The sequence below is a fragment of the Ictidomys tridecemlineatus genome, chromosome 6 (genome assembly GCF_052094955.1).
Source record: "Ictidomys tridecemlineatus isolate mIctTri1 chromosome 6, mIctTri1.hap1, whole genome shotgun sequence".
Lineage (NCBI taxonomy): Eukaryota > Metazoa > Chordata > Mammalia > Rodentia > Sciuridae > Ictidomys > Ictidomys tridecemlineatus.
The window spans coordinates 61245898-61256142 of NC_135482.1; the positions used below are offsets into that span (position 1 = coordinate 61245898).

A 10245-nucleotide genomic window follows, 5' to 3' on the forward strand; every position below is an offset into this window, starting at 1 on the left:
AAAAATAAAATGTGTGTACAGAAATCTCTTCAAGCGAAACAGAAAATCACACCAGAGATTGCAGGGTTTTTCCACTTGTTTTGGGGGCTGAGATAAATCATTCTCTTCCCAAATCTTGAAGGAAAGGTTGACTTTTCTTCACTTAGCACCAGGCTCTGCCCCAGCCGAATCGAGGGCCAGGAAATTCCAGGCAAAATGTGGCATGTTCGGAGGTCCAGAAAAACAGTTTTCAGACAGGTACGGAGGTAAGAGGCTGAGGACAATTAAAGGGGCCTTCGGTCTACTTCGGATTTCACAGCCAGGCCGGCGGGCCCAGCCAGCCAAATCCCTCTCACATCTGGATGTTGTACACACTTGCACCCAGATGCTGTGGACTTTAGCATCTACACACATGTCCAACTTGCACTTAATTGAGTCTACACAGCCACAAATATTCACTTTTACCCAAAGTGCTCCCTGAGAACCTTGAATCCTGGAGTCTGATAACCCACACCAGCCGGGCTGCTTCTGTCTTGCCGAAGCCAACCAGTTATTTAACTTTGCTTCCTGAATCGAAACCAGACTGCAAAGACCGCCAAGAGAAGCTTTGGGAGGAGGAGCTGGATGGGAGGATATATTGGGGGGAAAGCCCTGGTCCCCACTTTAATGGTTTGTTTCTAGGTTGCCCCAGTAGGTCAGGTTTCCAGCCAGTGTAAGGACTGTGGTTGGGCGGGTTTGCTCCGGAGAAAAACCCGATCCTCCTTCTCCGGGGTTAAGTTCCATTTTCAAGATCTTGATTTCTTTCTCTTTTTCTTTTTTAGTACTTTCTTTGATTTGTTCATTCTGTCTTTCTTTTTTTCCATCCTCCTCTTTTTTTCTTTACTTGCTTCCCTTTCTGTTTTTCGTTTCCTTTTTTCTGCAATTCCTTTTTCTTTTCTCTTTTTCTGATCCATTCTCTCTCTTAATATGTTATCTTCCTTATTTCACCATTTCTCTTTTTCTTCTTTCTTCATTATACAGTTTATTTTTTGTTCTTTTCTTTCCTCCTCAATTCTTCCTTTTCCTTTCTTGACTTTCTTTCCTAGGCTTTCTTATTTTTCTCAGGTGTGCTGGGCTCAGTTGGGGTGAAAACACTAGGCTCAATTGCACGCCTCCCCAGCACAGCTACTCAGGCTTGGAGTTGACCTTCTCCCGCCTTCAGCCTTAGCTCGGCTCCTCACAAGGCGAAGTGTAGGACGGCCAGCCAGCGGCCAGCAGCCAGGCCTCAGCAGTCGCCATTAGAGGAAAGGAAAAGCTGGCTCTGAGGCACGTCCCCACTAATGCCTGATGGTTCCCTGAAGTGCCAGGTTCTGGGGGTAAGGTATTTTAATTTCCATCACCCCAAAGGAGTTTTGTTCAGCAGGCCTGCTGTTTTTGTCCTGACTCTCAGAGCTGAACATTAAAATGGCCCAAAGTTGAGCCCAATTGGTGCCCTCAAGGCTGGAGAGAAATGAAGGAGGAGGTTGCCTGTTACAGGTGGGGGTCAGGTCCAAGGAGTTATTCTTAGGCTTGGCAGCCCCAGGCCTTGTCCCCACGTGGGTATCTTTGTTCTCTGTGGTTCTGGACGGCAACCCTAATGGACTTCTGTCCTCTTTAGTCTTGCAACAATTGCAACCCCTGGGCAAGAGTTTCTGGGCATTTTGGGTACTGTCTTTTTTCTAACCTTTTTTTTTTTTTTTATTTCACAGGCAGCAGGGATGCAAAATTATGTGAAAAGACCATCCCTAAGCAGCAGTTTGAGTCAAGGTTATGGGTCTTCTCTGCTTTGTGCAGTGGTTTATGGGGGACATGAGCAGGGCTGTGTGTGTGGCAGGGTTGAGGGACAGAATGGTGCCTGGAGGACAATAAGAGGGTGTGGTGGGGAGTCTTTTGTCCTGGGGACATTATCCAAACTTTGGAGGTCTATAAGGTTGTATCTTAAGAGCATAGTGAACAGGACTCTCCTGAAGTCCTGCAGCCTCTGTTTGCTGGCAGCCCCCAAAGGCAGGTCCAAGGTGGGCCTTTGGAAGGACTGTCCCCGACCTTCAAGCCTTTTTGCCTTCAGCAAAGAAAGACAGCTCCCCCCACCCACACACCCAGACAATAGAGTCCTTTCCATCTCTTCCACTCTCAAAGATCTTAGATGCCAGGCTATGGCAGGACCAAAACTTTTAATTTTTTTTTTAAGGGAGGGGGAATCTTGTAAAACTTTTATGCCAAACAAAGTTATAAAAACTTCCCAGGCGTTGCCTTTTCCAAAGGTTTATATGAATAATAAAGAGTGTAGTCGCGTGCACAGAGTTCTGGCCTGCCCCGAGCAGGCAGGATTTAGCAAACTGCATTATTTAGCCTTAGGGCACAGGAAACCCCAGGGGCTGCCCTCTTCAGGGAATATTAGTCCCGAAAGGAATTGCCCTACAGATTCCAGAGAGGGGAGGGGTGGGGGGAGAAGGGGTGGTGCCCTTGACTCCCTTGAAGTTCAAAGTTCTTCTTTGCCCTAATGAAAAAAGTACTCTCTGTCCACTCAGGCCACTCAAGAAATTAGCCCAAGGTTCTTTTCTCTTAGTGAGGACTGACTGCAAGTAACCCCAGCTCTGTTCACCTTTCAGACCCTGTCTACCCGTTTTTTTGCTTTCCCCCAAACAAGGCTCCTCAGCTTCTCCATCTGGGAGGCTTAGAATCCATGCTCTCAGAGGTGCTTAATGGGGGTTTTCAGTCTTCTTCTAAGGGACCCTTGCATTGCCATTCCCCACCACCCTAAGTGTCTGAGTGACAAAGAAACCCCAAACCCAAGGCTACCCCCAAACCCACATCTCCTTTTGAGTGCCTCTGGCTCCTCTGCACCCCCAAAGCCCATAGTGGGAGGGGAAGGGGCCCAGAGTTCTCTGTCAGCCCACACCACTTAATACCCTTGTAAACTCCCACGTGCGCTATAAACTTGGATTTTTACAACCAACATTCCTCCTTAGCTCCGGGAAACTTTGAACTCGGCCTCGGGTTTATTTACTTGGGCAGGGGGGAGCTGGGAGCTGAGAAAGGATAGTGAAAAAGAGGGAAAATGTGGGGCAAGGAGATGATGGGGTGGGGGTCTGGGGTGTGTTGGGAGAGCTAAGATGGTCCACTTCGGGTTTGTTTACTATTTAGAGCGGAAGCGTTTTTTAACACAGGCCAGACTGGGTCGTTAAGAGCGAAATGAATCTGGGTTTAGAGGCGCGGGGGGGGGGGGGGGGGGGGGTGCGCTTTATGGCGGCGTCTAGACGAGGATCTTTTGTTCCCGGGCAGCGCTGTGGCTGGAGGGGATTACCCCAAGAGGTCGCGTCCAGAGTGCCCCTGGTCGGCAAGGGGGGTTGGACATTCAGGAGTCTGAAGGTGGGTTTCTTGGGGGCCAGAGACCCCAGAGACCCCTGTTTTTCCTTTTTAGAAGATCACCAAGGCAGGTTCCTGGGCCTGGGTCACAGAAGTCTTTGTTTTTCTTTCACAAAGACTCTCCTCTCATCCTTCAGAAATCTCTTCTGGAGTTGAAAATCTTTTCTGGGTTGCACGTTGCAGAGAAAGTGGTAGCTGACAGTTTTGAACTTTTTTTTCCTCCAAAATCAGGAGCCCTTTAAAGGTTAATAGTTTGCTTTATAAACTGTTCATTCTAAAGAGTTCTCTCCATCCTCCTTTACAGGAAACACAGCCAACAGGCTGATGGTCCCTGATATGGCTAGTGGACAAACATTATACCTAGAGAAGTGCCACGCACACTCAGTTTGTGCTCCTGTCCACACTCATTAAACACTGCCAATGGTTACACACTATGGGTGACACACTCTGTACTACAGGTAAAAGTGTACAGATAATATTCCTTCTCACATTCATTCATGGGCACCCTGACTTCAACAAAATGTGCGGGGGCACATGAAAGAATTGTGGGCCACATATACACAACAGTTGAGACCAAGGACCCACGTTTACAATTAAGAGATTCAGACACCTAAGCTTCAGGGTCTTCTGCCATCAACAACAACAGCAGAACTCAGGTTTGATAATCATGGTGCTTTTCCATTTCATTCAACACATAGATAATAACATTTTTAAATTACACAAGAATAGAGAGTGGAAAGATGAGAGAATTGGTCCTGAACCTTTGCTCCCAAGTAACATATTTATAACAGAGATGACCAAGTGGCTTCACTGAAAGTGTTGAAAGGACCGCGATTATAAGAAACGTGCATACTGGGTGTGGTGGTACATGCCTGTAATCCCAGCTACTTGGGAGGCTGAGGCAGGAGGATTGCAAAGTTGAAGGCAGCCTCTGCAATTTAGCAAGACCCCATCCCAAGATAAAAATAAAATAAAAGGGCTAGGGATGTAGCTCAGTACTAGAGCCCTTGCCCAGTATGTGCCAGACCCAGGGTGCAATTCCCAGTATCAAAAAGAATGGGGGGAAGGAGAAAGAGGAAGAAAAGGAGAAGGAAGAAATGTGCAGCAAATACATATGGGTGTGGTGACTAGCCCCATGGGTCACTTCCTTCCTCAGTATTCCATCCATGTCTGACATGAATGTCAGACACAGCTGGAGGCTTTTTACTCTGGGACACCTAAAATATAAAACATCAGAGTGGCTCCACTCTGGGTATCTGGTTGTGTCTGGAGGAGCCTGGCCATTTGTGCCAAAGGGGAAGGGGCCAGAGTCTACCTTCCCATCCTCAGAGGCTGTGGAGAGGACAAGGAGGGGGATGGCTCCTCTTCCTCTCCCCTCATTCCTCCAAAACTGTATATAAAATTTTCTATACCATCTTCTCATAGAGGAAAAAAAAATACTTCACAAAAGCCCTACCCTCAACTCTACACATTTAACTGAGACAGACGGAGACATCTGGCAGGAGGACGGTGGAGCCAAGAAAATTCCTATAAATTTAAATTTGATGATGGTTACAATTAACTCCACAACGAACGTGTGCTTGAACGGAAAGCATTGCTGGGTGTTTGGACACAGCTTGAGCTTCACATGAGAAAGGAGATCTTAAAAGTAGCCCTGGAATGTCCTCTGTTTCAGAGAGGGAAGAAGCCACTGCCACACTCCTGACCCTGCCAGTGGAGAAGAGCTCTAGCATGGGCCTGCCTTGCCTCTGCAGGCTTGTGCCCACGGGTGAGGATCTCCTGCATTTTCCCTCCTCCTCCTCCTCCTCCTCCTCCTCCTCTGCCTTGAGAGGATGGAGGATTTTAAGAGGAGAGGGGTTAATAAAAAGGTCAAATAAAAATCATAATATTGAACAGAATGAAATATCTTTATTTGCCACAAAAAAAAATTAACAGCAACCCCTTTGGGTCAGGAGCAGGGTGGGGATTGCACATGTACACACGCACTCACGCACATGGAGGGAGATGGGTGATTTGAATTTCCTTCTGGCATGTCCTTTCCCATCCTCTCTCCGGTAGAAATAAAGGCTTGTGAAATTTATTTACAAAAAATTCAGGCCCCAGCAAGGAGGAGGTGCCCAATTCCATTCCTATTGCCTCCTCCACCCCAATTTTCTCTTTTTTTCCTCTTTATAAAAAAGAAAAGAAAAAGAAAAAAGGAAAGAAAAGAAAAAGTAAAAAAGGAGGTAATAACTGCAAAGACTACCTATAAATCCATGGAGTGGAGGGGGGCACTGCTTGGAGAAAGGTTAGGACGCCTCAGTGTGCCAGTTAAGAAATTTCAAAGAAGGGCTCTACACATTTAGGGGGAGAACAACTAGGCTTGGGAGGAGCCAGGGCGCAGACGGAGGTAGGACACGGACTTTGCACACCTAACACCAGGTCGAAGGTACAGGAATTTCACAGCAAGGCAGGATCACATTTAGTTGCCCCCTAACAGTGGGGCAAGGTGGGGTAGGAGTGGGGAGCCCGAGAGGTCTCCCCTTGCAAACAAGGTGTCTTAGTGGATCTGTTCACTTGGGCAAGGGAAGGCTTGTAGTTCAAGGATTGTTCAGCTCAGACGCCCATTACGCTCGCCCCTCCCTCCACCAAATCCGAGCAGCAAGACATTGTCGCGAGGTGTGTTTTCTTTTAAATAAAGAGTCTTGGGGCCTCGGCGCCAAAGGGATCCACTCGCCGTGGAGTCAGACACTTCCCTTCACCTCCTTTTTCACGCCGGTCTCTATCTCCACAGCGAGAGTCAGACCGAAGGTGAAGGAGGTTCCGGAAGGAAGTGCCAGCAACGGCGGTGGGGGCCAGCCCTGGCCAGTCCAGTTTTCCACCCGCGGAAAAAAGACGAGTTAGAAAATAAAAAATAAAAATAAAATAAAATAATTTCTCCCTTTCCCTCCCTCCCTCCCCCCCAAAAGGGCCCCCCCGGTCTGCAGTTACAGCAGCGGATTTCCCGAAAAATACTGCAGCCGGTCTCTGCTTAGTTTTTTTTCTTTCATCCTCCTGTTCTGAAACCAAATTTTCACTTGTCGGTCCGTCAGGTTCAGCATCCGAGACAGCTGCAGCCGCTTCTCTTTGTTGATATACACGTTGAAGAAAAACTCTCGCTCCAGTTCCCGGATCTGGAATTTCGAATAAGGGCAGCGCTTCTTGCGGGTGCGGGGGGCGTCTGGAGGGAGGGGAGGAGGCAAGTGCGAGGAGAGGGGGAGAGAGACACGTGAGACCAGGGCGACCCCAGCCCAGCCCGCTGAGCGCTCAGCGGCCTTTCTCCCAGCCCGTGCGCTGGGCAGCCCTCCCGCCTGGCCCGCGGCTCTCCTCTTGCAGGCCGCAAAGCAGGGGTAAGCCTCGACCCCCTCGCCTGGTCTAGCTCCGGCCACTGAGCGACGGGCGCCCCACTGCCCTTCAGGCGGGAGCCTTAGCTGACAGGGTCTGGGGGGGAAAGGAAAGCCTGCTGGGGCCACGTGCGTCTCCGTGCGCCCCCGGCCTGCTCTCAGGCAGCCCTGGGCGGCTCCATCACAGAGCTGCCCTCCTAAAGGTTCTGAAGGTCCACTACCATCTCCCCCAGAAATCTGGGGGAACCGCGGAGAAAGAGGCGCACAAAGTATGACCTGGCGAGAACAGTGGGGAAGCCGAGAGGAAACCGGGGAGCAGGCACCTAGACACCCTAAAGTCTCTTCCGGGGGGGCCTTGGCGCCCGGGGCCGCCCGCCGGGCCGCGCCTGGTATGCTGCCTCGCTAGGCCCGCACCGAGGCCGGAGACCGAGGAGAAACGCTGAGACCCCTGCCTAAAACACAGCGGAGCCGGGATCTTCCTCTCCTCCAGCCTCGGTCGCCGCTAAGCCCCTGGTTCTTTGGGTTTCTGCTCCAAGATTCGCGAAAACATCGTTTGAACATTTTTTTTTTTTAAAAAATTGATTTTTAAAAAGAAGCAGAGCAACCCTGGCTCTCCATCTCGGGTCTCAGGTTCTGCTCCATTGCTTCTTTCCTCCACCTCTCCCCCTCTCTGAGTTTCTCCCAGTCTTTCCCTCGCCCTCCCCTTTCTCCCCCTCCACCCCTCCCCTCCCTCCCACCCCCCGGCAACCCGGCTCCCCATCCTTCCTTAAATGCTCCTCTAAGTTCACGATCAAAGTTAATATCGCCCGCAATGGTGGCACTTTTAAAATTTTCACAGACCGAGGAAGATAACGGGGGAGGGGGGTTCACCCGGCTTTTCCAAAGAGCCCGTTTCCCTCCCTCCCACCCCTTCTCCATCGTAAAAAGTCGAGTCGTTGGGAGAGAGGGCTTTGTAGGTTATAATAAAATCCTTTGAATGCTTATAAAACTCCACATAAAATCGGACTGACCCAAAACACGAGGCTGTCCCTGCTCCCCTGGCCACCCCCCTACTCTAGCCCTCCCTCTCCTTCCCTCCCTTGCTGCCCGCCTGTTCCCGGCCGCTGCTACCTACTGGGGGCGGCTCCCTTGGCCGGCTCCTTGGTCGCCGAGTGGGCAGAACCGGACGAGCTGGGATTCGTGTTCTCCTCCTCGGCCTCCGCCTCGGCCCCCGCCTCAGCCCGGGACGCCAGTCCCGAGGCCGGGGGCGCTTCTGGCTCCCCCTTGGCCTCGCCCTTGCCGGAGCAGGGGGGCTCGGCGGGCGCGTCGCCGCCACCGCAGTAGGCGTTGTCGAAGAAACGGTCGAAGGCTTGAGGCAGGACGCTGTTCTTGTTGACTGAAGAGTAAAACCCGGCGGGGGCAGCATGTGGGGCGCTGGGGTGGTGGTGGCTGCCGTAGGAACCTTCGTTTTTCATGAGGATCTCAGTGACTGTGGAAGGAGGAAGGCACTCCCGGTGCATAAGCTCGTCGGCCGCGGCATAGCAGGAAGAGTAGCTGTTCCGATGGTGCCACTTGCCGGATGGCTCCAAGCCGTAGGAGACCTCCCGGACCGGGGGCACTTGGGCCGAGTAGGGATAGGAGATCTGACGAGAGGGGGCTTGGGGCAGGAAGGAGGAGACCGTGGAGAACTCGGGCACGTAGTAAGTGCAACTGGGTAGATAGAGGTTGGAGGCGCAGCTCCCTCGCTCGCCGAAGTCAGCGCCCCTCTCTTTGCGCGACGGCGAGCAGAAGTTGCCCAGGTTGACCGAGTTAAACATCGTTCTCCTCTCCTGCCGGCTCCGGATGGAGGTTTTGGACCCGGTCTAGTGAGGGGGGAAATTTTGGGAAGGCGAGATGACGCGTTATCCGTCTTAGTCTCTCTCCCCGAGCACGTGATCCAAAGTAGATATTGTCATATATCAGTTCGGAGCACTTCGCAGACGTAGGAGGGGTTCTCTCTTAGGTAAGATCGGGGACGTTCAGGCGATTGGTTTGCAAACACCGCAGAAACATTATGAAAATCAATTGCAGATTTGTATTCGTTTTTCTCTCGTCACTCCCCTCCTCTCCATTCCACAGAGCGAGCAAAGGAGGAGAGAGAGGTTGGGGTGGGGTGGGCGGTGGGATGGGCGGGGGCGGTGGCTGGGAGGGGGCAATAGTATTTTTATCCCTAGCTGCTGCTCCCCACCCCACCCCCAGGATTGGGGAAAAGAGGCGAGCTTTCAATATGGGGGTATTGCTTCTTCCCTGTGATCAGCAGAGACCAGAATGAAGACTTCTTTCCCCATTGCTCATTTCCCGGAGAATAGTGAATCCTTTCCCCCCAAGTCTAGGAACTCTTACCCCTCCAACCCGCAGTCAGCGCCTGTACAAGAGTTTGAAGAAGTCCATTCTATTATTTTTTTTTCTGGCCAGAGCTGGTTGTCAAGACTCCCTTTTAGGTATTTGGAGAAGCTCCCGGGAAGAGTATCTGAAGTTTCCCAAAGGTGAGGCAGCCCATCTAGAAGCCAGTGTCCCAACTTTGTCTGGCTTGCTGTGCTGTTGCCAGCTAGGGACTCCGATTAGTCATAAACGAGTGGTAAGCGAAGCGCCAGCCGCCCAGCCGGTGCCTGGCGAAGTCTGGGAAAAACCTTCTCTAATGTTGTGTTAAATATTTAGTATGAGAGAGTGGCCCTGGGTGAATATTTCATGCTTGCCTTTATTGTCAATCAATGTGCAGAAAGCTCCATCCACTGTGGATTTTTAAATCCCAAACCCCAAAGAAAAAGATTGGAAAGAAAGTCATGCATCTTCTACGTTAGGGCCCTTGGGGTTGGGGGCTCAGCTCAGCTAGTAGGCTGAAAAGAAGCCTAAAGGGGGGTGCAGCAGAATATGGTGGGAGTATTAGGTTTGGGGCTCCTGTTCTTGAATGATTTGGGAGACCTGTGAGGTGGATAGTGGGGCCAGGTACAGTACAGACCAGCTGGACAGTGGTAGAGAGCTGTGGATCCTAAGGCAGGCAGGGTAGGGCCAGGGGCCTCTCTCTAGAGGGAATCTCTAGAACCTCAACCTTGGTGTAAGTCAGATACCACTGCCTCCCTGTTTCTCAGTCCAGCCTTGCCCTGCTCTCCTCCAAGTCTGTCATCCTTCTGGATGACTGAGGCCCAAAGGGTAGGCTCGGTAATTTTGTCCTCTTGTCTCCCATCCCTTTGGGCACCACAAGACATATCTGGGAATCAGAAAATCACTTTATTGAAAGGTTCTGGACTGGGTCAAAGGGACCTGATCAATTGGCATGAGCAGAGAGCAATCTTGGTTCCAAAGAGGAACTGCCAGTGTATGATTTGTTAAGGAAGGAGAAGAAGAGCTGAGACCCCAAGGACTGAGCCCACTGAGCTCTTAGAGAAAGAAAGAAAGAAAAAAAAGAAAAGCTAGAACCCACCTTACATCCCTAACTTTTGGTCAAAATTGGTTTTCACTTTAAATTTTTTTATCATGATTCTATTTTCCTTGCTGAAGCATG

At 50.8% G+C, this 10245-nt stretch overlaps 1 protein-coding gene across 1 annotated transcript; it reads right to left on the reverse strand.

Annotated features, from left to right (window-relative positions):
• Positions 1-6287: 6287 nt before the first annotated feature.
• On the reverse strand, positions 6288-8783 carry Hoxc11 (homeobox C11). Its single transcript, XM_005325063.4, has 2 exons — positions 7840-8783; positions 6288-6562 (listed from the first exon to the last, which is right to left on the reverse strand). The coding sequence occupies exons 1-2, from the start codon at positions 8519-8521 to the stop codon at positions 6330-6332; spliced, it is 915 nt and encodes a 304-aa protein (XP_005325120.1). The 5' UTR covers positions 8522-8783; the 3' UTR covers positions 6288-6329.
• Between the last annotated feature and the right edge of the window lie 1462 nt (positions 8784-10245).

Coding starts and splice junctions, on each gene's coding strand:
- Hoxc11 (XM_005325063.4), bottom strand. CDS start 8,521: ATGTTTAACTCGGTCAACCTGGGCAACTTCTGCTCGCCGTCGCGCAAA. Junction 6,563..7,839: donor GGCCAAGGGAGCCGCCCCCA/GTAGGTAGCAGC, acceptor CCCTCCCTCCAG/ACGCCCCCCGCACCCGCAAG.